Source organism: Ochotona princeps, chromosome 18 (assembly GCF_030435755.1).
Source record: "Ochotona princeps isolate mOchPri1 chromosome 18, mOchPri1.hap1, whole genome shotgun sequence".
Classification (NCBI taxonomy): Eukaryota; Metazoa; Chordata; class Mammalia; order Lagomorpha; family Ochotonidae; genus Ochotona; species Ochotona princeps.
The window spans coordinates 46,638,502-46,664,926 of NC_080849.1; the positions used below are offsets into that span (position 1 = coordinate 46,638,502).

At 41.7% G+C, this 26,425-nt stretch overlaps 1 protein-coding gene across 1 annotated transcript in view; it reads right to left on the bottom strand.

Annotated features, from left to right (window-relative positions):
* L3MBTL4 (L3MBTL histone methyl-lysine binding protein 4) overlaps positions 1-26,425 on the bottom strand; it is a 391,255-nt gene that overhangs the window by 290,873 nt on the left and 73,957 nt on the right. Inside the window, exon 5 of the mRNA XM_058677030.1 lies at positions 5,622-5,713. Coding sequence (XP_058533013.1) covers positions 5,622-5,713 — 92 coding nt within the window. The remainder of the gene's footprint in view (positions 1-5,621; positions 5,714-26,425) is intronic.

Genomic DNA, 26,425 nt, shown 5'->3' on the forward strand with positions numbered 1-26,425 from the left:
TAGCCACAGAGAGTGGCTGCTGAACAATCATGAAGCAGAAGCTGAGCAGCCTGGAGGCCATACCCAAGCACAGCAGAGCAAAGGCATGGACTCTCTGCACTCCCCACCCCTCCCCACTGCAAGGAATGTATCGGAGGGCCTGGAAGGAAAATTGAGAAGGGGATGTGAGCCGAGTCTAGCTGAATGCTCTCAGGAGAGCCCCAAGTGCCATCCAGACAGGCAAGCGGGCAGACCAGGAAAATGGCCTGGCAGGAGACTGGGACCTATCCCGTGGAGGGATGAGATGGAGTCAGCCAGAGAGCTGTGCAGAGTGGGGCCCAAAGACAGTCACAGGAGGAAAGAGACATGGGCTGAACCAGACAATGTCTGAGTGGAAACACAATCAGAGGCCAGGAGTAGGCGGTGATGCCAGTGATGGGAGTCCAAGGATCTACTTGTGACATCCTGAAAGTCACTTCTGCAGGACAGGTTCAGCAGAGGTGGGAGGAAAGGCCAGATGGAGAAGGCAATGGGTAGAAAAGGTGAGAAAAACCAAGAAGAAAGAAAATGCCACCTAACATTTCAGGACTTTAGACTGGGACAGGGAGATGGATGTGAGAGGGGGCCACAGAACCAAAGGGTGACTGTTTTCTTAAAAGCAGAAGAGACGTTGGGGCCAATAGCATACTGTGGCGTAGCAGCTTAATCCTCCACCTGTGGTGCCAGCATCCCATATGGGTATTGGTTTGAGTTCTGGTTGCTCCACTTCAATCCAGCTCCTTGCTAACAGTCTGGGAAGACAACAAAGGATGACCCAAGTCCTTGGGCCCCTACATCCACATGGGAAACTCGGAATAAATTTCAGCCATATTGGGCATGTACATTGTATATGTCCATTATAGCCATATTGGGAAGAAATTAGCAGATGGAAAATTTCACCGTTCCCTTTCCTTCCCTCACTCTCCTTTTCTCTGTGTGAATCTGACTTTCATACAAAAATATTGTAAGTGATGACATCTAAGCACATCTGTTACCTAAAAAGCAAGATGCACAGAGAAGAAACTTTCTTTTTCTATATGCAGGGTACAGAAGTCCAAGCACTTGGACCATCCTCTACTGCCTTTCCAAGGTGCATCAGCAAGGAGTTGAATTAGAACTGGAACAGCTGGGATTGGAAATGGTGCCATTATGGGATGCCAGCCCTGCAAGAGACAACTTAACACACTAAGCCACAGCACTGGTTCCAAAGAAGAAACTTTTCAAGGTCATAGCTGATAAATTGCAGGGGGAGAACCCTAGAAATGCAGCAATGGCCAGATCCAGAGTCAGAGAAAGGCTGATGGAACCAGGGAGGGTAGATTCCTCCAACACACTGCGGAAAGATAGGACTAAGTCTATGAGTATCGGTAAGCAGGCCGAAGCTGCAGGTTCATCAGTTTCCAGGACAGTTATGGTTCCCAAGGCCAGGGAAAAGGAGGTCTGAGAGTTTAGAGCTGCCATCAGAGAAAAGGCTAATGACACAGAGAGATAGCCACAAACTGCCTATTTTGCAGATGGTGGGACTGGCTACCCCCCTGGGCCACAGCCAGGCAGCACAGGTGTGACTGGCCAAAGTGGCTCTGAAGATGGAGGTCCAGGTGCCGTTCATGGCCAAACACATAAGAACTACCTCCTGTCTCCCTGTGACTCTTGGTTTGCCCCAGGCCCTCACCCTCAGGTAGGCAGGTAGGCAGGTAGGCAGCAACCCAGCCAGCACCTGCTGTTACGTCAGAGTGGACAGGCTTGGGAAATCTGCCTGGGAAGGGCACACCTCAAGAGGAAGAGCAAGAGTGCCCCAAAGGCCTTCAGGGTAGATCAAGCATGGCACATGGGGGCCGACCTGACAGACAGGCAGCAGCTCTGTCGGTGCAAGCCTCCAGCTGGGGCTCCATGGCAGCCTTCCAGAACTTGATACGATGAGCAACAGGGTGAAAAGAATCACACAGGAGAGCTTCATGTGAAGGTAAGAGGACTGGCGAGCAGGGACAGAGAAATCGTTCTTCTCAGCAACTTCGAACAACAACAACAACAACAAAAGCCCAGTAATTCATATTTTAAATCAAATCAACATAGGTACAAGCCACAGGTCATGGAGAAAAAAATATGTTTGCATTTACTGTGTCAATATACAGTGTTTTCATCCTTCTATACTCATTATCCCAGATGGTAAAATACATTATGAAAGTTAAAAAACACTTTACTTTGCCTTGTGCAGAAAGAAATCCAAAACAGACCCATTCAGATGCAAAACAACCTTATGTATAAGTCAAACTGATATAATACTCTTTAAAAATACACACAGAGGACCCGGCAGCGTGGCCTAGTGGCTAAAGTCCTCGCCTTGAACACCCCGGGATCCCATATGGGCGCCGGTTCTAATCCCGGCAGCTCCACTTCTCATCCAGCTCCCTGCTTGTGGCCTGGGGAAGCAGTCGAGGACGACCCAATGCATTGGGACACTGCACCCGCTTGGGAGACCCGGAAGAGGTTCCAGGTTCCTGGCTTCGGATCGGCGCGCATCTGTGGCCGTTGCGGCTCACTTGGGGAGTGAATCATCGGACGGAAGATCTTCCTCTCTGTCTCTCCTCCTCTGTGTATATCTGGCTGTAATAAAATGAATAAATCTTTAAAAAAAAATACACACAGAATTTCTCAGTGGAAAACATATCTGATTTGCATGACAGAATTTACTGTGGATCTGTACATATATATGTGTGTGCGCATGTACGCATGTGCATGTGTGTGTGGCTTTCACATAGTCTTTAAACACTTTAATATCAGGATGGAAACTACATATTCAAAGTAGAATACTACCTTAATCTCTTTAGCATGGCTTTCTACTCCAGATAAGCAAGCTATCTTAAGTTTCCTTTCTAGCACTGCAGTGTTAACTGTGTCAGCAGGCTGCCCTATACAGTCAACACTGCAGGATTTACACAGGAAAAGGAACACGAGCTGCACAGAGCCCAGAGCCACACCCACCCTGGAAAGGGGAGTACGTACCTGCCTTTTCGGTTACATGGAAGAATACTTTCAACAATAAACCACACTATTTCACCTCAAAATACAGATGCCAACTTAGTATAACCCTGAATCTGGAGCACAAGCATCTTCTCCCTGCTCAGGGTCACAGAAGGCCTTATCTCACACACAGCACGAGGAGGCAGTATTTTCTGCCCACTCCACTGTCAAATGATACTCCCTTTCCTGCTGCAACTGTGCTTTCATGAGCATATTTTCTGCCCCAAATAGATGGCCAGAGTCTAGCAAGTGAGGCACACACACTTTACAGCATCAGTCTGGTCTGTACGTCACTCAACACGGGCACAGCCTTAAGCAACACACTCAGCGTGACCGATCGTAAGGAAGAGGAGAAGCAGGCTACTAGTCACATTCTTGTTCTCTCATAGCCTACATGTTGCTCCTACATTTGGAACCGACAAATATTTAGATTCGAACGCTTGCTGAAGACATAGTTTCAAGCCTGTTATTAGCTGAGAAACCATGCAAGAGGACATCTCCCACTCCTTGACCCTCTCCACAAGTCGCTCTCCCAACCCTGCACAGACAGCTTGCCCAACCCCAGAATCGAGTTCACCTTTCTCCTGGTAAGTGCTTTCTGACCCCTCCATGTACTCTCTCTGATGTCAAGGGGAAGCCCTGCGAGCCACACCCCAGAACTAAAACCCAGCCTCACCATAAGGGTTCACTTCAGAGAGCAGCATCACACATCAGCCCCATAGTGGCTTTTAGTCCACACCAAGCCGTGAAATAAATTCTCATTCTCAGAAACTGCTTTTGTGCAGGTGTTTTTGAACTGGTTGAGGAATCTTAAAGGATCCTAAAGGGGAAATTCTGAGCATAAAATAAATATACTGGTTGGCAGAGATAAAGGGTGATGCAGCAGGCAACAGGAATCTAACACTTCGATGCCTCAGCCAAAATTGCATCTTGCTCAGAGAAGTCAACCACTTCACCTCACACCCAAATACCTGATGAAAACCTGGGTGGAGGCGAGAAAAGCTGCCTGCCCTGTGACCCGATGACAGGAAGCAGCAGAAATCCAACTCCTGGGACATGACAGTTCCAACTGCAATCACTTTCTTTGCCTCTTTATGATGCTGGCAACCATCAGACCCTAGACTACCGTACTATCAAGCCAACAGTCTCCCATGTATCCTTTGCATGGACCCAACCAGGATCTACCTGTCTGCAGAATGTTATGACAAGCCATAGGCAGCTCATGCTCTGACCCACTCCACATCCAAAACTGTAGTAGTGACTCTATGAGAAGGGTGCAAGTTGAACCCAGGGGGGAAAGAGCCAACCAGTTACCCCATATTGCCCTGGTCCAAGGTAAGCCTTTTTAAAGACCTTTTCAGAGAACTAAGATCAATTTCCCTGAAGTTATTGAACACAACTGGTCACCCAAGCCCGCTTCCCCACCAGGCACTGTGGGCAGACATGGGTGAAAGGTGGCAGAGATCCCCTCTATTTAAGAACTACATGCCTCTGGCAGACATACAGGCTGAGTTTCACTAGGTAATTGCAATATGGGGTAGCAGGGACATGGCAGTTAAGCAGGAATTGCTTGCTTTTTACACACTCAGTAGTAGAGGACTTTAAGACAGAATGCCCAAGGAAGGCTCTCAAACTAAGGTTCTGACCAGTAGATCTCAGGAAAACTCATGCCTATGCATTCCAAATCCCATCAGAAGAATCTACTGTGAAACAGAGGGTTAAGAGCCACTGTACCAGCAGAGCCTTTCATACTACTTAATCAAATAAGCAAACCTCCCAAACCAAAAAAAAAAAAAGGCGTTTAGTATACTTTCTTGGAAACTGATTGTCAGTCCTTGGCTCCCCTTTTCCTCTTTACTATACTTCTTCCCCCATGCTGTTGCAATTAGTGCCCCATCGCAGAGTAGCAAATACTAGAGGCAACACAAGAGAAACCATGAAAAGTAAAGTTTTGGGTTCTTGTGGGGTTTAAAATGCAATATAATGGAACACTAAAAACTTAAAAAAATAAGAGAAAGGACAGCATGAACTTTAGAACCTTGGGCAAAGCTTAGCTCTCGGGCAGCATGGCCCTGTGCCTGGCAAACCAAGAGCCTTTACTATGATGCAAGCTCTGTGCATCTTGCTAGTTAGTTATGACATGATTTAACAGGTTTACTCTCTCCTACAACATCTTGCTTGACCCACAACTCCCTTGCAATAGAGCAAAATGGACCCTCCAATCTTGACAGAGACATGCAAGTACTATCGACTAGCAAAGACTAACACTGACCGTGTATCAAGTGCACGTTGCAGCTTATATCCTTAACAAGAATAACACTACATTCCCCAACAGCCGAAGCACATAGCTAAAGTACTTTCCCTACTTTACAAATGAGGAAACTGAGGTACATACAGGTTGAATGGGTGGTGCTATGCTTCAAGCACGGGCAGTCCCATCCTACCAAGTGCTGAACACGCGGTCACTTCCCAGCACAGCCTACAAATCAAGGTAAGTCAGCAGGCTACCTAGGCAAATAGGCTTACAATTAACTCTTTTAAGTGTTGATGCCTTGCAAAAATAAAGTGTTTCAGTGACTGACCCTGGAAAAGAGCTCAATAGGTGCAGCTATTGCCTTCTGTTCCTGAAGGTACTGCTCCCAGGACCATGCCTCCTCTGCAACCACTGAGAGGCCTGAAAGAGAAAACACAATAACTTTTCTTGAAATAATTAGCAATGAAAAAAAAGACATTTAATGGAAGACAAATTCAAGACTGATTAAGTTGGAAGACCCAGCGACTAGTAAGGGCCTCTCTGGTGCTGTGTGAGCATTCAGTAAAATCCCCATCCATCCCCTGAGTATGCAGCTCCTCCTCTTTAGGAACAAGGCACAGGCACTTCCACTCAACGGCAGCACCTGACACACGCTTCACAGGTGCACTCGGAGAGGGCAAGCAGGGACAGGCTTTCCAGAAAGGGCTCTGGTTAATTTTCAGTGAATCACCTGATGGTATTTTATAACTCCTTTTACTTTTACACCTTTTTCTTGGATGTGACTGTTATTTGTTATGACCTGTCAAAACTCAACGTGGCAATGTTTGTAAGATGCCTTAAAAATTATTCCTATAGTTTGTACAAACAAGTCTCCTAGCAATCTGTCTTAATGAAATCACAGTAGATGTGCCCAAGGGAAAAGTCAGGGGGCTTTTGCACCAGAACTCTGAATAATAATGAAACACTGGAAACAAAGTAAAGGTCCACCAAGGGGGAATTAATTAAACACATTGTGCAGATGTATCATTTTAATAATAGGCAGTAAAATCACATTGTGGAAAGCTGTCTAATGACAAAGGAAGGGATATTAATGATACAGTACTAAGTGGGGAGAAAAAGCAGTTTAGAAAACAAAATGATCCTTTTTGGTAAACAGTTATGATTTAAAAACAAAACTAAAATTATGTAAATCCAAATCTTGGATAAAATCATGCTGCCAGAATCACAAATCATGTCTTCTCAATTGTGTTTCTGTTGCTCTTCTGCTTTCCATATTTTTAGATGAATAATTTGTGATTCAATAAGTGCCATGTTTAACTAATAAAAATAGAAAAGTAATTAACAATTTTTGTAACTCCATGTCTCAGTAACTAGAATTCAACACTGATGAATTAATCAAGCTCTATTAAAGGTTTCTGGTAAAAATGCACATCATAACATAAATGCAAAATAGTATTAATGTTAGAGGAGAGCTTAGTAAACTGTGGTATCTATACACACATATGATTCTGAGCTTATGACAAATTGTGTATTACTTAAAAATATTTAAGAAAATGTCTAGACAATTATCTGAGTAAAATTTAACAATCCAAGTAACTTATGCCAAGCACAGAATAATAATAATCCAAGCACAGAATGAAAAACACTGCATGAAGTAACTTATTTACGGAATCTAAAAAATTCTAACTCATAGAAGTAGGCAGCAGAAAAGATGATTACCAAAGGCTCAGGGAGTGCATACTGGAGAAAGCAGAAATGCTGATCAAAGGGTACAAAATTTCACTTAGGGAATAAGCTTTAGAGGTGCACTGCATAATACAATGACTAGAGCTTTTAAAAATGTCTATTTTAAACATCAAAATTGCTAAGAGTAGGGGGTGAGGCTGAGTATGCTGCTTGCGATAACTGCGTCCCTCAGTGGAACATTGTTCGTAAGTGCAGGTTCTTGCTAATGTGGATCCTAGGAGGCAGCAAGTAATGGCTCCAGTAATGGATCTTTGCCACCGCTGTGGGAGACCCAGACTGAGCTCTAAGCTCCTAGCTCTGGCTTGGCTCAGCCTGGACTTCCAGGCATTTAGGGAGTGAACTAGTGGATGGAAGATCTCTCTGTCTCTGTCAGAGTCGGAAAGGATGGAAGGAAGGAGACAGAAAGAAAGGACAAAAGGAAGAAAAAGAAAGAAGGAGGGAATTTTTTTAAGTTGCTAAAGGAATAGATTTTAAGTATTCATTGTAATAAAATGCGGTTCCAGATTTACTAAGCAACTTGATATATACAATGCAGACATGTAATAAAACATCACTTCGTATCCCATAAATATATACAATTGATTTTCAATTGAGACAAATATATATTATCATTATTAAAATATTCATTCATTCATACATACATACATCCATTTAGCACTATGTATCTATCAGGTTCATATTTGCAAACACGATCTTATAAAACAGGAACTGGAATGAAACCACACAATATTAACAACGGCTATACATTAATGGTGGAATTAATCATTCTTCGCATCACTATATTTTTTAAATTCTCAAAAATATAAAAAATAAAAATTCTCTGCAAATACTGTTGCCTAACCATACACACACGTGGCCTTGGAAGAGCTCTGGTCAAAAAGTGCTAGATGAATTTTAAACATTCATCTTGCTGCAGAATGTTTCAGAAGACATGGCTGGTAGAAGATTAGCACTGTGTTAGCATTGGCAATGACAGGTGGTATGAAACACATCTAAGTCAACATTGAAACCTCTGAAACTAAAAATTCAACTGGATGGAATAACAAATGCCAAATGCACTGTGCTGTACAAGAATATCTCATATAGATTTTAACCATATCCAAGAAGATTTCTGAGTTCCTGGGAAAGTGCCAAAATCTGTGTTGTCTCTCCACTGGAACGAAAACACAAATCTGTTCCTGTGAAGCAGGAAATGAAAAATAAACAATAGGCATCCTTCCTTTGATATCCAAACATATCATTACAATGGAAGAAATAATTTGGACTTGGGAAACAAGGAGAAACCTGCTATTAATTTATAGGTAAAAGATGCAAAAGCAGTGACGTTAACATTCATATTTGTCACAACACTAACTAGTTCCTGCTAAGAACCAGATTTACTAAATATTATATTTGTAAAAAATGCTTTACTCACCGATAAGACTAAAACTACTATCATCAATGGAGTTTTTTATTTTGTTTGAAAATTAGAAAAAAAAAAAAGCACAGGATAATTTCCATCAAGGAACTTGAAGTCTGTTGCCCCATTACTGCAATAGAAGGTTTGCTGCCATTTCTACCACAACATGAGATGTTTTATTTTTCTAAACACAGAAAGCAATCTGACAAACTCTGAAGATGCTCGGTTAAGATGATTCAACATCCATATCTGCACAAAATCATTCCACTTCATTACAATTACGTACTTCACAAAAACATATCCGGGGTGGCTTGAAAGCAAATACAGACACCTCATTTTCTACAACAGCTGTGTTCTTTAAGAGACTGTACGTAATTTCTCAATTTAATCATATTTCCAATTGTCCTATGCTATCATTTTACCAAATGTAAATTGTATCTAAGAGATTACCTTTGATGATCACATAAGTATGCAAAGAACCTTTTAAGATTCATAAGAACAAGAGTACATAATATCAAATAATAAAAAACTCTGAAAGAGGTAAGTATGATGGGACAGTAAGGGAACTACTCAGCAATACGGTGCCGTACTTATCCCCAGGAGCCTGCAAACAGGCCCACCCTGCCCACCCAGCTGAGATTCCCCTCAAACAACTGGAAACAGGCCCACCCTGCCCACCCAGCTGAGATTCCCCCCAAGCACCTGCAAACAGGCCCACCCTGCCCACCCAGCTGAGATTCCCTGAGCCTCTGCTGTCTGTCTCCCACTGTGTTACCTTGTTATTTCACATAGGTATTACATTAACTGAAAGTAGCCAGTTTTGGCTTCCTGGGTTTTTTTTCTTTTTTTTTTTTTTTTTTGGTTTTTTAAGTAGAGCATAAGCTATTAAAAGGGACGCACTTTATTGCTATTGTTCATCATTGAACATTTGAAACTATACTCATGTCTGACCATAATATTTGTTAAACAAATTACAGGGAAGGAAGGTAGGCAGAACAGCACAATTGTTTTAAAATTAAATTTGAACATGGATAGTTTGACCTACTCATTTCTCAGCTTCCTAGAGAGAAAGAACCAATTATGAGAAAAAGTGCTTCAGGCACTGAATTTATTTTATTTTTTATGTAACTGTCTCAAATACACCCTAGGTAGGCCATTCATATTATAGAACATGAGCTATCCATAAAGCTTTGTAAACTCTAAATTTCATTTCTTTTCACTTTTTACTACTACTTCATTTCATTTCTTTTTACTAGGGGAAAATAATTCAAAATTAAGTTTATTTTGGTACAAAAAATTTTACATACATGCATAGCTTATTCATAACATATATTTTTCATCAATATTCTGAATCCCTTGTATGCATACCTTTTTACACTGTACCAAAATAAATATCTTTTAATTATATTTTCAACAATTTTTGGTTACTCTTCTATTTGCGCATCATCTGTCATTTAATATAGACTTGTTCTATGCCAGATATGAAATCAGTTGCTTTGGGTATGTCTGTGTGTACATACACACGTGTGAACACATGTGTGAATGTGTACACACACACTCACTTTCATAAGTGAATATCAGATCATGATGCTGCAGTTCTAAAACACTGAGGCTCACAGAGAACTCACAGCTAGAAAATATGAGAAGCAGCTATCAATAGCAACCATCAGATTTTCTAACATGTATAAGTAATGCCTTCTTTTGCGGTACCAACTGTAAATGATACAATTTATCTAATGTTAACAACTTACCACTGTTGGATAATAACCCTGAAGCAACAGCTCCCCGAGTGTAATTGCACCTTACAGACTCACACTTAACAACTCTGTCACGTCACGGCAGCAAAGACATTTCCCAAGCTCTGCCTACATGCTTCATTTGCACATTCAAGCTGCTCTTCAACTTGGTACAGCCCAGTTTCAAAACTGCGCATTACTCATCTCCCTGAGCAAAGCAGGCACTGACAGTTGTGAGATGCAAGAGAACTGGAGCCCAGCCGCCACTGAGCATTTGGACTGACCAGTATCGCTGACACCTTGGCATTTGATGGGTACAATATTTTGACAAATAAACAGGCAGACAGAAATGATAATGAGCAAAGTTAAGAAACCCAAACAATGTATCAAGAAGGATTAATTATTACGGGGGGGATGTTTCTAGGGGGCTGTTGCTTTTTGAGACAAACAGAAACAGAGCAGGCATTCTGGGAAGAAGCAACATGCAACATCAGCAGAGCAATGAAAGTGGGGGATGAAGAGGAACTTCTATAGACACCACAAAGACTATTAAGCATTAAGCATAAAGCTGATGGGGATCCATGGAGCAGAAGGCTGGATGGCTGGACTAGGATGAGGCAAAACTGAGATGGTGAAAGCTCTGGAGCTTCTAGTACTAGGGCAGAAGATGTATCACTGTGCTACCAAATACTCTGATCTCCTTCAAGACATAGGGGGGAATCTGCTAAGAGTCAAGGTTACAGCATTGTCTATGGAATACACCAAGAAAAGCAGTCATGGAAATTCAACCAGGATTGAGTACTACATAGTTCAGAGACAGTCCCTCAGTTAAATCCATGGTTCTGCAAAAAGGGGCTTGGCACCAAAGGACTTTCTCCAATTGCTCCTGAAAGTCTCTAAATGAGGGCAGATGGTGAGGCTTGAAGCAGCTGAGAGGAGTTGGCCAAGTACATGAGACACTCCAAGCCTGGTAAATGAGAGATAAATTATGTGAGCGGCCTTCCTGGCATGAGAAAAATTGAAATTGGAAAACAACTGTAAGAATAAAGAAAGAATAGAAAGAAGAACACAGGACATGATTTTATTTTCAGTTCCACAGAATTGAAGGAAAAGGCTGGATTTGAGGGTACAAGGATTATGATCAATAGTTTCAGCAAGCCTGTGGCGAGAGCTGTCAGCCATGCAAGACACTATCACTGGAAGTCTGAGACAAGAGGAAGAAGAAGTGCAAGATAATTATTCAGCAAAGTGGTTTTCAAAGCACAACCACCCGTGAAAAATGTCAATATGCAAATTTGGAGACCACACTCCAGATCTAACGATTCAGACACTGGATGAGTCCATGTAGAACCTGTTTTATTAACCCCTGTAAGTGATTTTTGAATTTGGTGGCCATCAGTGTACAGAGCTTGACAGATTTCCAGAGAGGTTTTGAAGAACACAAAGTCAGGAAGGACCAGAACAGAAGGCTAAGAAAATCACAGTAATTAGGATGATGAGTGAAAGAAAAAAAAAAATCAGTAAAGGACAGCGAGAAGGAAGAACACAGGAAGAGGTATCTTCCCAAGACAGAATTGTCAGTGTCCTATTTGATAAAAATTTAAAACAATGTGAGGACCAACAATCGAATTTGGTACCCGGAAAAGCATAAGTGGCTCTTCCTTGAGACCTGACTCAAAAATGAGATTGACTGAAGATGCAGGGAAAACTAAAGGCTCTTAAGCTGCAGAACGGGTAAAAATCAAGCTGAGATAGCGGGATTATCCTCAGCATGGTTTCTCCCATTAAACAAGGAACGTGTGCTAGTACAAGGAGGCCTGAGTGTGAAGACGAGGATGGCTGGAAGAACAGCATGCCTTGGGGACAAGGTTCACAGGTAGGAAAGCAAGGAATAGAAATGCTAACCTTCGAAGTGACAAAATCAAAGAGCCACACAAGAGTGTGATAATGCAGAAATCACTGATCTTTTCACCACAATAAGAAGACAAATACAAACAACCTGAGTCAGGTGTTGACTGAGTCAATATTTACCAAGTACCTTCTCTAATTCATGGTAATGATTCGAAAAACAACATACATGTCCTCCCGCGGGAGCAGTGACCCAGGAGGGGGGAACCCATTGTTTCCCTCCTGGGTCGTTCACTGTCCCAGTTTATGCATTTTTCGGGTGGTTCCGATTTGACTTGACAGAATCAGTCCCCAGAGCCAGCTTCCGCCAGCCAGTGCAGCGGCCAAGTCCTTACACCCCTCATCCATTCTGATCTATGCTTGCCCCAGTATGGGATAATTTGCTCAGTCTGACTTTTCCCTGGACTAGTTCCCGTGCGGCACACAGGTGTTGCAGCCCTACCTAGTGTGGTCTGTCCCCAAACCAGCCCATGCTCTCCAGTGGGAGCAGCCGTCCGGTGAGGGAACCAGCCCCTAAATTACGATGCCGGCTCTGCCCCTCCTGGTTCTCACGTGTGCTGGTTGGGCGCTGCAGTCAAATCCAGTACCGGTAACCTCGCCCTGACATTCCACAATGTACGCTGGTTTTGTTGCAACCAAACCTGGCCCAACCCTCACTCCGTTCTGGTGTCTGGACATGCCAGTGGACAACATGCACCGATTCAGCCTGGTCTACCCCTGTCCCATGCCAAATGTATGCCCGTGGGAAATTTTCCATGGCCTATACTGGGCTGTTTCCTATTGTGCTTCTTAAGCTGACCTGGAGGGTCTGTATCTTGCCAGAGGAGTTGCCCAGGCACCTTCCTCTGAGCCTCTCCCCTTGCCAAGTTATGTGCATACCAGGGGAGAACATGATAACTTGGAGAGGGGCTGGGGTGGCTAGACAGAGACGAACTCAACAACATCTGTGGGGGCTGGATGGCCGAGCTGCTTAGTCAGAACTAAGCTTTGAAACCCAGGGACAAGTGCAAGAGCTAGATGGGATGTGGGACAGACTGGACTAGTCTGCTATACACACAGGCGGACCAGGATAGGGGGCGGGCCTGGTGGGGGTTATTGTGGGTCACCCCGACTAGGCCACAGCCCCCACTGGCTGACGCAAGTGCCGAGTACGTGCTGGGCAGAACCAACCTAGTCTGCAGCATCCAAGGGTTCCAGAGCAACTCCAGTCCGAAAACAAACCAGCCCAGGAATTGCACCTACAAGCTGATTGTGGTGATGACCAGCTGGACTCAGAACCCTAGCCAAGAAAAGACAGAGGACAGAATAGGTCAATCAACCATCTCAGATATATGTTGGCAGCGAAAACCAGGCAAATGAATACTCTATGATGGACAGTGTCAACCAGTGAACTCTACAACGACCTCATCAAAATGGGAGTGGCGAGACTGGCAGTGATTCATAACTAGAGAAATATTAAAACCACTAGGGGTTGATCGCAGCTAAATAGTCTCCCCAAGAAGCTGTACATTCCATCTGGACAATGAGCAGCTGGACTATGTGCTTAGCATCTGTTTGCAAGGGAAGAATCTTGATTCAATTTGAACTGCAATGCTGCAACAGGGTGGGGGGGGTCCATCGTGGGAGAGGGGCATGGGGAGGGGTGGGGGGAACCCCAGAGCTTATGAAACTGTCACATAATGCAAAATAATTAATAATAAAAAAATGGTTAATGTATTACAAAAAAAAAAAAAAAACATACAGATCTTCCCAGTAAGGAGCCTGAGGATTAGTGGAGGAAATGAGTAACTGTCAGACAAGCACAGCCCAACAAAGATACGAGGGCTACAGCCTTAAAACATAGTGGTCAGAGAAATCCTTGTTGTTTGGGATGTAATTTGAAAAAACTTGAATGGTTTCATTTTTCATCCAATAGATATCAGTGGAATGCTTAATATGTGCTAGGAACTAATGACACAGCAAGAAATAAATCAACCATAAATTCATCCACCAAAAATTATAATGGGTAAGACAAACAATAGCTGAGACACATAAGTAAAGCACATGACCTCAGACAACACTCAGTATTAAAGAGAAAATAAAGCACAGAAGGAGTTAAGAAATATGGCAAGAGGAGTTGCATAACTTTATATACAGCAACTTCTCATCAGCAGCAAGGGAGGCAAGAAGACTATGGAAAGGCATCCAAACACTGAAGTGCTTCGAAAGCACAGAAGGCCGTCAGACTGCCAACAAGTGTGTATCTATCCAACGACTGAACACAGGGGGAACTGCTAAATAAAAATCACAAGATCCCAACAGACCTTTTACATACACCATGCGAAAAAGAAAAATCAAAGCATTCATGCTGATTGATTATCAAACTGAAACTCAGGTGTTTGACTTTCTGAGAAGTCAGGATTAGCAAGTTAACAGAAAAGTTTCCCAAACAGATCAGTTTAAATTGGCACAACGAAGAAATCAACGCTGTCTCAGTTCTTACACAATGATAACCTGCAGTAACCTGGGCTTAACCAGTCAGCTATTTTCCTATTGTTCTCTCACCTTCTCTCCATCTTAGCAGGAAAATTACTTTCAAATGGCCAATCCACTTTTTATTTTTATCTCTATTATTTTCAACCACCTTTCTGCCTATAAAACCAATCTCTTTATTCTGGACCACTGGAACTTATTTTACTTATGAAATGAAACATTGCCCAATTCTACAATAAAAAAATTAGGCCAACTGACATAATTTTTTGGAAAACAAAAATATATTCTCAATGAGGACATCTTTTAAAATTGAAAGTGAAGTAAAACTTTTCAGAATAAATAAAGCTGATTTTGACATGTTTTCCATTTCATCTATACACTATAGCTTTTGACTTTTGATGTACTGTCTCATTTGTAGACAATCCATTCAGTCTCCTAAAAAGGGTCTTATGAAACATAATTTTTCCTTCTAAATATTCAAGCCGTTTAATGTATTTGGAATTTGCTTTTACACAGAAAAGTACAGATGGACAAGAATAATCTATTAAATATTCTATGCTGTCTCCCAAATTGACTGATCATCTTTCTCATTTATTTCCCTGTATCTTTTTGTATCCTGTTTCCTTATCCTGTTCCAGAAATTTCTAGTATACTATAACACCACCAAAAGTACAAAATTAAGCCATACAGATTTATACATTGGTGTTAAATTAAACATCCATCTGAGGAAATCTGGCATTTTGATACTTTTCCATTTTTTGATATTAATTTGTTTTTTAAAAGATTTCCTACATTTTGTTATATGAGGTTCCCCTTATATATTTGAATACTCCTGTGAATGGAATTTTTTCCTTTTTAATTTCTAAGTGCTGATGACTGAAATAAGCAAATGATTCTTATGTTCATCCTTTATCCAATCACTTCGAAATTCCTGTACTAATTTCAATACCTTATAATTAGACTCTCTTGAATTTTTTAGGTATACACACACACACATACACATGTAGTTTTATCTCTTCCTTCAAAATTTTGTAATAATAGCTAAGTATGTTGATTATTTCATTCACTAAATACAAGAAAATACTGGATGCTATGGTTTACCCTTTTCTGTTTTCCCATTTGTGTTGAAAAGGTTTTCCCACTTTTCTACTGAATTTTGGTAAGTTTCATTGTACTCAATTCTATTTCACATAACAGTTTTTGCTATGAATAGAAATTTCACAAAGAGCTTTTTCAATATCTAGCAATTCCCTTTGAATTTGTAGATGTGTGAACAATATTAGCAATTTGTATAATATTGATCCCTGTTTCACTGCTGGCTTCATTAATGAACATTATCATCTTTAAAATAGGAAAGAACTCTAGGAATATATGCTTAGATTCTATTGCTAGCATTTATACAGCCTGTAATATCTGCATGCACATATGGCATATATTTATAGTCTAGAGCCTTTTTTATACTACCTTCCTCAGGCTACATTCACTGAATCCATAAAAGAACTTTCATCATTTTCAATGACCTGGAATAGTTTGTCATCACTAAAGTCATCTGCTCTTTCAAATGTGAAGAACAATTCAACTGAACTCAGACGGAGCACCCCTTCCAATCTTTCCCACTTTTCCAATGTTTAACTTCTTCAGTGGAGTTTGCTTACCTTTAATGCTCCTAGGAAATTACCTAGATTCTCCAGGTTTCTACAGATACAAAACAATCATTCTTTCTCCCATTCATCTTTGAAAATGGATTCCATACCTTTGGTTATGTTTCCCTTCTCATTAGGTAAATAAGCTTCAGATTATATATGGAGCATTCTGGTTTCTGAGTTAGGTGAATGGGTAAATGGTGACAGCATTAAAATTAACCAGGAACACAGAATAGGAGAATGTTTTGGGGAGGAGTGGGTTGAGTTGGTGTGGGTGAAGGACAACCAGATGGAGTCTGCTTACAGCACAAGAGTTGTATCATGGATCTACAGTTATGTAGAAATAAGCATAGCAGCATCTAGATGAAAACAGATGCCATTCAGAACAAAAGAATTAAGTGAGAAAAGGCTCACAATTGAAACACAGAGAATCACAACACTTAAATGATAGGTAAAAAGAGAAGTGTTACTAAAATAGAAAGCATTAAAATATATTAAAAAAAAAGAACAAACTGACCAATTATAATACATGGGATGCATAAATATTGAGTAGAAAACAACAAAGAAGACGAACAAAGGAGGAAAAGAAGAAGAAATAATCAACACATCAAGTCAGAAGGGAAGATGTGAACCATAAAGCAGAAGAAACAAAAATCTACTAAGCAAACTAAGAGTCACCTTAATAACAGGCTGAATACTGACTGGGATTTCTGAGTCTGACTGGCTATGACATGAGAGGTGAATACAAACTAAGGAGTATCAGCCTTCTTGCTGAAATATCCGGACAATGGCAAAGTCAAGAGCACGTGTGTATGAGGTTCTCCACTGAGAGCTGATTCTCCCCTTGGCCCGGTAGACATGGGGCAGAGAGTCTATGAAAATAATTAATTCTCATCAACTGAAACTCTGTTTTAAAAAGTTATATTACTAGGAGGTGAACACTATCTTGCAAATCTTCAAATTAACCACCAACTTCATCAAATGGCAATATTGTTTCCATAAAGCAATTATCTACTTATTTTGCTTGACTTTTTTCTTCTATGTATCCTGGACACCAATATAACCTATGAATACAATGTAGTTCCAGCTGTTTTTACTGCTTTTAGCAACTGAATTCTGTCGACCCAAATTTAAACGTTCCTCTATTTAAGATATATGTTGACAGGCTTCAATTATTGGGCATACTTAAAATAATATTCAAGGATACTTTTTTCTCCTGGCTCCATAAATATTTAAATTCCTTTTGGAATCATATCTTACCCTCACAGCTTGATAACCTTTGGAAACACTAATCATTCTCAGTGAGCATAAATTTAGATTCCATAAAGGAACTCAGAATTTCAGTTCATCAGCAGATAATTTGGGTAAATGAGTGTAATTTTATTATTGGATATATAATGTATATCTATTTAAAGGGAAATTTTAATGTGAAAATATTTAAAATAGTCTCATAAAATTAAATTCATAGAGGGGCACGACGCAATAGCTCAATGGTTAGATCCTTGACTTGCATGCACCAGGATTTCATACGGACAACGGTTTATGTCCTGGCTGCTGCATTTCCCACCCAGCTCCTTGCTCATGGCCTGGGAAAGCACTGGAGGATGACCCAAACAAAGCCTTAGGATCCTGCATCAACATGGGAGACCCAGAAGAATCTCCTAGTTCCTGGCTTTGGATTGGCTCAGCTCCACCCATTTGTGGCCATTTGGAGAATTAACCAGTGGCTGAAGATCTTTCTGTTTCTCCTTCTATCCATAAATTTGATCTGCGCGCTCTCTCTCTCTCTCTCTCTCTCTCTCTCTCTCTCTCTCTCTCCATATATATATGTTTTGTTAAGGAATTACATACCTAGAAATCTCACTCAAAACAGCTAGTGAAACCTTCTATTTGTCCATTCTGCCCTTTTCCCACTCAGTCTTTTATGACTCCTTTGGAGTGAGAGTCTGTTAGAGCTGATGTGAATTATAACATTGCATCAACACAATCCCTAATTTAATAGCTATTAGACTTGTTGACTCAAAATGCTAAACCATATGCCAAAGAGTTCAATGATGGTGCTGCTTCCTTAGTAACAGGTTCCAACTAATTCCCATTTTCTGCACGGAAGCCTAAAGTGGTTTAGCAGTTTGCAAACTGTGGAAGGCAGAATATCGGCTTCCCAAAGTTGTCCATATCCTTATCCCTAGAAACTGTGAATTTGTTACTTTATGTGGAAAAAGCAATTTCACAGATTTGGTTGCTCAAGTCCCTTGAGATGGGAAAGTGTCTTGGGTAACCCAGTGTGCTCTCAGGAGTCCTCGGGGGAAGCAGCCAGGGGAGGTGGTTGGAGAGAGATGGAATATTAACACAGGAGTCACACAGACATGATTCTGCTGGATCAAGATAGAGGGAGGCTCCATGATCCAAGAAGTACAAGTGGCTTCTAGAAGCCAGAAAAAGGAAAGAAACTGATTCTACCCTAGAGCTTTCAGAAGGGTTTTAAGTCAGCCTGTACCCTGGCTTTCAAACAACATGCAGGATAAATTTCTCCAGCTAAGAGCTTAAAAACTTTAACAGATACATAAAATTACATGTATTTGTAAGATACCACATGTATACATTGTTATATCCAATCAAGGTAAATATATCTCCTCAAACACTGAACACTTTTTATGGTGAAACATGAAATATATTGCCCTTTGTTTTTTCCCTTTCCTTAGAGAAATGTATAGCATGTTACTCGTGGATAGTCACCTTACAACAGAACCCCAGGACTTTTTACTAATATTTACCTATAACTCTGTTTTCATCTTCCCTTCCCTCTCCAGGATTTGGCAGTGTTTTGACTTGTGAGATCACCTGTGTTTTAGATTTCATACGTTAGTAACAGCATGAGATACTTTCTGTGCCTGGTTTATTAAGAAGCTCTAGTTCCATCCGGGTTATTGTCAATGACATGATTTTCTGTTTCTATATGGCTGAATAATATTCAATTGTATTTAGACATCATATATTCTTTATCCACTTATTGCATCATAAAGAATGTTCATTCTTTGAGGAGATATCTTTACCTTAACTAGACATAACTGAATGTAGACATGTATAGATATGTATCAGAGCATGGTACGGTGATAAGAATCACCCATTCATTAAGGTATGGCACTTAAGATTTCTCCATTTATTGGCTATTGTAATAGTGCTGCAATAAACATAGGTGCACGGATGTCTCTTCAACACATTCAGTTCATCCCCCCTGGATACCTACCCAGTAGCACAGCTCCTGGACAAAAGAAAAACAGACAGACAGGACTACAGCAAGCAAAAGAGCTTCTGTGGGCATTACATGGTTGACTAACGTGGTAAAGCTGTTTGCACAGCAGGTTAATACACAAATTTCAACACTGGCCCCCACAGTACAGTGCTGGCTTGAGTCCCAGACAATCCATTTCCCATCTACTCCCTCCTGATGCACCTGGAAGGCAGCAGAAAACTGTTCAAGTCCTTGGGGCCCTGTCACTCATGTGGGAGACCAGGATGGACTTTGTGGCTCCTAATTTGGGCCCAGTTCAAATCTCACCATAGCAAGCATTTGGGCAATCAAACAGTGGATATAAGATGTCTCTCTTCCTCTCTTTCCCTTTCTCTCTGCTGTCCTGCCTTTCCAATAAGTAAACCTATCTTATTTTTTCAGTTTTTTATTTTTATTGGAAAGTCAAATTTACAGAGAGAAAGGGATACAGAGAGAAAGATCTTCAATTCTGGCTCATTCCCCAAGTGGCTGCAACAGCCAGCGCTAACGTGATTCAGGACCCAGAGCTTCTTCCAGGTCTCCCACAAGAGTGCAGGGTCCCAAGGCACTGGGCCATTCTAGACTATTTCCCAAAGCCACAAGCAGGGAGCTGGAAGGGAAGTGGAGCATCCAGGACACAAACCTGTGCCTATATGTGATCCTGGCGTATGTAAATTGAGGACTTTAGCCACAAGGCTACTGCACCGGGTCCTATCTTACTTTTTTAAAAATGCTTCTGCACAGAAAAAAACAAAGTGAAGATGCGACCTAAAGAATGGGAGAAAATATATTCCAGTTACATATCCAGGAAGGGGTCAATATCCAGAACATATAAGGAACTAAAAAAAAAAATGAAATAACCTCACAAATAATCCAACTAAAAATTGCTCAGCAAATCTAAACAGCCATTTCTCAAAGTCAGTCATACAAATGGGTAATGGGAACATAAAAAAGTTCAACATCACTGATCATTAGGGAAATGTAAGTCAAAACCACAAGAAGGCACCACCTCATTCCAGCCAGATTTAATATTATCAAAATAACAACAATTTAAAAAAAACCTGTGGGGGAACTCCTGCACACTTTGCTGTGAATGTAAATTACTGTAACACTGTGGATGTAACATGATGTGGATGTTCCTCAAAACACAAAAAAGAGCACTGCCACATGAGTCAGGTGAAGCATCTAACCTCAGAGTTCTGAGAAATGTATCTCAGTACTGAGTAAGGAGCATGAACAGAGCAAACTGCTCAAACTCGCCAACAAAAGGCTTCTATGTGCTCTAGGACTAGGAAAATCCACCAAGCAAATAACATTTAATTTTTTCTCTTATAAAAAATAATCTAAAAATAATAAACTATTTTAGGGCTATGATTATCATCAAATAGGTATTGTATTCTCGGATTTGAACTGAGGCTCATGGTACACAGCACAGAGCAAGAAATCCCGTGGGGTCTCTTGGAGCTGTCCCATGCGCAGCAGCCCCGACATAAGAGTGCATGTGGAATGCATAGCACCCAGTACTCTCCTGTGCTTTTTGCACATGAAGCTTATGAGGCTGACTCAACAACAGCCTCTAACATAGTCATAATGTTAAGGAGCTCAAGTGTGGCTAACAAATCAGCTAATCATTTTAAAAATGAAAAATATGATTTCCCTTAGGTTTAAATGTGGCATAAATGTCCTATTTCTCGGACCAATTACTCTGATAAGCCATAAATGTGCATCAGTTTGAATAAGTATTTTCAATTCCCATGCATCTTTTCTAATGTTTTAAAAACCAGGCATAAATAGAGTTTCCTTGTCAAGTTAAATCCTCAGCTACCAAATTCACATTTACTATTATGAAACATTAATTATGACAGCACTTCCTGAGATAAATAATTTTCCCTGAATTCCTAATCACTGCAAAGACAACTACAAATAATTAAAACTGCAAAGACAGTGGCAAACGCAGCACACAAAGCAATATACCACAAAATTAAAACAACAGTGTCATAAAAACCTAAAACCTAGCCTTACATACTTTGGATGTCTATTTCCAAACAAACAAACAACAACAACAAAAAGCCAACAAATATTTCTAGTTTAAAAGACATCACCACACAGAAAAGTTGACTCTGAAGAGTGATGGTACTTGCACGGGGCCAGCAGCCGGTCCTGGAGCACAGAGAACTGCACACAACACCCATGTCCCAGGACCACATTCCCAGGCCCACTGCTCCTCCCTCAGCTCTCAGGGCTCTGTCTCAGCTCTTCTCCTCATCAGTGAGGTTCCCAGTGCAGACCCTCAAGGCTGGTCTCAGTTCCTTCCGATGATGAATACTATCTATACCAGACCTGATGGCTTTCTACTCACTGTGGACTGTCATTCACCAACCCCAGTGGACCCCAATACCTAACCCTTTTTCAATCAGTCTCCTCCCTTGGACTCCCTAGACACAACAGCTGAGCAAGCCCATCCCTCAACTCTGGGAAACACACCCATCTCTCATTCCCCTTCAACCTATACCTCTACCTATGTCTCCACAAGGAAAGTGATGTCTCTACTGCCTGAAAGCTTTCAAAATTTTTATAAACTACAAAGACAATGTCCAACCATCTGGTCATTTTTCACAAGTGCTTGTGCCCAGGGCCCAAACCTATTTCAACCTAATCAACTGTTCTCACTAGCACTGACTTAACAAATACTCTGGGAGGACCTAGAGAATGATCTGCAAAAGAGAATGATCTGCTACAGGCATAACAGTGAACCAAAACAGAAATAACACCTCCCTCACAAGCTTTAGAATCTAGTGAGTAGTCAATTCCAAAATGCAATGACAAACTTTACTTACAGCACTCTTGTGGATGAGAGCAAGGAACAGAGGCCCCAGCTAGTCTGGGAGATCGGGGGAAGCTTTCACACAACAGTTAAGTCAAAACCTGCAGCAACACATGCAGTTACAAAAGCGCTCCAGCACAAGGGTGGCAAGGACAAGGGTCCTGTGGCAGGACTTCAGGCAAGGCTGACACTGTCACGGCATGAGGAAGGCGTGGCAAGTGAAGTTGAGCAGGCAGGAGAGGGACGGATCCCATGGAGCTTGGAGCCTTAGTGGGGAATGTTGCTCAACCCTAGGTGACAGGCAGGGGGAAGTTTCTGAAAGGCTTTAAGCAAAAGAAAAAGAAAAAGAAAAACGGTGGGGCTGTTGGCAAGTTCAAGCCCTATGTTCCACAGAGAATGATGTGGGGGAGAGAGAGAGGGAGAAAGAGGAAGAAACAAAGGAATCCCCTTGCATACAACACTGAATCTAGAAAAATAATAACAATTTAAAATTTTTAAAAAGAGAATAGTGTGGTAATACTGAACACACTGAGTTGGGTGGTACAAGTGAATCCATGGAGGCCAGGTAATGGACGACAGCTTCGACCTGAAGTAGCACAGGAGATAGGAAAAGAAGTGGCAAGAGCTGAGAAACAGCGCAGAAGTGCAAGCAACGGCCCTTGAAGGCAGAATGCCCACGGGAGATGGAAAAAGAAAGCATCACGACAGTCTAAGGCCCCAGCTGTGTCCCCAGTGGGCTGAGCTTTGCCTCGTCTCGGATCATCTCCTCCTGAGGACCACTGGGCCCAGTTTTCCAAAGGTGGCAAGGATTCTCACTCTATTCTGTGAGATCCCTTTTCTCCCCCAAAGTAATCACCAGATTTCTTGGGCTTCCATAATTTTTTTTTAATTTTTAGAATTCTATACCTATATATCTTTTAAATCTGTTCAACTTCCTAAAGACAAAATTCATGCACAATCATTTTCCCAGGCTCTTCATTTTCATCGCAACAGTACCAATTATTGGCAGTACTCTATTTTCCTTAAAAAGTGCTTTTCCAGAAAGTTATTTTCTACACATAGCTACATCCCAAAGAGGCTCTTTAGGAAAGCCTTGTGAGAAACATATTGTGCTGCTTCCAGTTATGTAAGGAGAAAGAAATTAAATAAGTTCTAAAGGTTTAAACTTCATATCTATCTACTCTCAACAAAACTAAGTTCTTTCTTAACTGGGATCAAAACACCAAAGAAGACATTGCAATTAATGTGAATTCTCTAGAGCAAACCGTTGTTTTTAATAGTCCTCTAGGACTCTCCTAGAACCAAAGAGCCCAAGAGTCATTAAAAACTAGTATATAACTCCCTTATTTAAGCTGCTCAAGAAAAATGTCATTTATCAAATGTTAGGTAAAGAATGTAAAAGTTGTCAAAATCAAAATGGAGTTGCCTGTTATGACCCCAACAAGACAAACAGAGCTAAGAAAATAGGGAGGAAAGACTCTTACACACAATTGTTGGATAGAAATTATAAAAAACTTTATTAGAACCAGCACCCTCTAGAGACCACTCCAGTATCATATAAGAAGCCTTACCTCAGCACTGCCACTGAGGCGTAACCAGCAAAGCTGCTGCTTGAGATACCTACAGCCCGCATAGGCACTGGTTTGGTTTGAGTCTTGATTGCTCCACTTCCAGTCCAGTTCCCTGCTAATGTGCCAGGAAAAGCAGTGCCTCCTCTACCCCTTGGAAGAGCTGGAAAAATATCCTGGTTCCTGGCTTTGGCCCAGCCCAGATCTAGTATCTGCAGCCATCTGGGGTATGAACCAGAGGATGAAAGAGTCTCTCTCTTTCTGTGTCTGTCTGTCTGTCTGTCTGTCTCTCTCTCTCTCTCCCTCTCTCCTTCCCTCCCTCCTTCTCACGGTAGCTCTGCCTTTCAAATAATCGAATCATTTGCAAAACTACATTGAATGCATTTGCCTAGCCAGTTCTGTTATATCATTCTGATTGTTTCACCTTGGCCCAATATTAATTACTTCAAAATATCTGACATAATCCTTCCCCATGTTGCCTTGAAATACTATATATCCCCTGGGTGAGAGCACAGTGGGTTGAGCTCCTGCACCCCATATCAAAGTACTAGTTTGAGTCCAAGCTATTCTATTTCTGATCCAGCACTCGGTTAATGTGTTTGAGGACCAGAGCAGAGTTCCTGGTTCCTGGCTTCAGCCTAGCCCAACACTGACCACTGTAGTCATTTGGGAAATGAACCAGTGAATGGAAGATGCCTTCCTTTCCTCTCTCTCTGCTATTCTTCTTTTGAAATAAACAGACATTTAAGGCACACACACAATTAACATTTTCCATTGCCTCACCTGGAATACGGCATATCTTTTCCAATGACAATGCTCTATCATGCCCAAAAGAATACCAGTCTTCTGTAGAGTCTCTTTCTGATTGCTGTTTATTTTGTTATTCAGGTTGCTGATATATATCAAGAGTCCAACATGTTACAAACACTTACTCATCTAAAATGGACAACTTAGGGGGAGCACAACTTGCTGGAAATCTCATGGCCAATTAAGTGGCACAACTAAAATTGAAATAAAGTCTTTTTTAATTACAAGCACACATTCTACATCTACTTTCAAATTATCAAAAGAAGTTATTTCTTCATAAATAATAACTAAGAGTTTGAACTTCTAAAAGATAAGATTTTCCCTGGCTAAAGACATAAACACTGGCTGAATCCCCCAAGTTTTGGTTACCTGTTCACCTGTCCAGTCCCCAATACACCTATGTTTCATGCACTGGCCTGAACCTTAGGGAACTTATTATTTACTGCACTAGAATTTCTTCAAAGTAAATGAAATGCTTTCTTAGAGCAAAACCTTTTTTAAGCATTCAACTGTGCACATGGAAATCAGAAGCAAAGTAAGACTTCAATCTCGAACATTCATTTCCAAGTGAAATGCACAGAATTCATGCTTTACAAAGTGAGTTACTACACAAATGGAAGGTTGCATTTCAGCCCTGAGGTAATTAACATCTTTAGCAAAGCAGCAAGATTCACTCTCACCCCCGTCCCCCCGGTACTTTCTCGCTAGATTCTGAGAGTAATGCCCTGGGCTCTCTGAAAGCCTGAGTGTCAGCTCTACTCCCAGACATCCACACCTCTTCTACCCTAACTTTTGGCTTCACAGCAAACTGCAAAGCAGAAACATAAGTAATGGGGTCAGGGAGAAGAAGACTCATGCTTGACTCAGTCTTGGCAGGGACAGTGAGGTGAGGGAAGGCAGGACCTGGCAGGGGATTAATCACAACACACCCCATCCTGAGCCACAGGAGCCTCCCCACCACTCTGTGAGCCCTTGTGTGGACAGCAGCGACACACAGGCAGGAGGGACACACAAGCTGGAGTCCTCACACCAGTGTTTTGTTTCTATATGGGGCTCTCCTCTGCTCTTTCTCTCTGCAGAACAGCATGCTCTTCCTCCATGCCTTAGCCTCCCACTTTCTCTTCTCTGTTCTTCTCCATCATTCAGTTCTGAACCCACTGTGTGGGGCAAAGCAAAGCAAGATAGGGTGATAAACTCAGAGCAACTCTGGCATGGAGCTGACTGGAGGAATGCCAGCAGGTAAGGAGGGTGGCCAGCATAAGAAATGCCCACACATAGGAGGTCCAGCACAGCATGACAGGCTCATGGGGAAGGAAGGCTCACCATGAAGGGGTGGAAGGAAGGGCACCAACTGAGGACTGGGATGAATCCTAAGCAACACACTGAGAGTATTCACCTGGAAGGGTAACTGGAGTCAGGAATGAAACTTGTATCAGGAAGCTTGGTGTGCTGCCAAGGGATCGCCAAGGGTAGCGAGCAACCAGCCTAAGGACACTTGGGGGGGTTGGGGGAGGCAGGCTGTGCTGCTGGCACCTAGGTCCAATGAGCGGGCCATTCAGGGAAGGGAGGACAAGGCTCCAAGCATGCTCACATGGAGTACTGAGCAATGACCAGAAAGACTAGAAACAACAGGAGCCATGTGTCTCACTGACAAAGACCAGCTTTCAAATAAATGAAGAGAAAAAAACCAGACTGGATCCTGTGTGGTACTGCTGGAATTCATGGATTTCCAGAGAGAGAGAGCTAAAAACACTGATA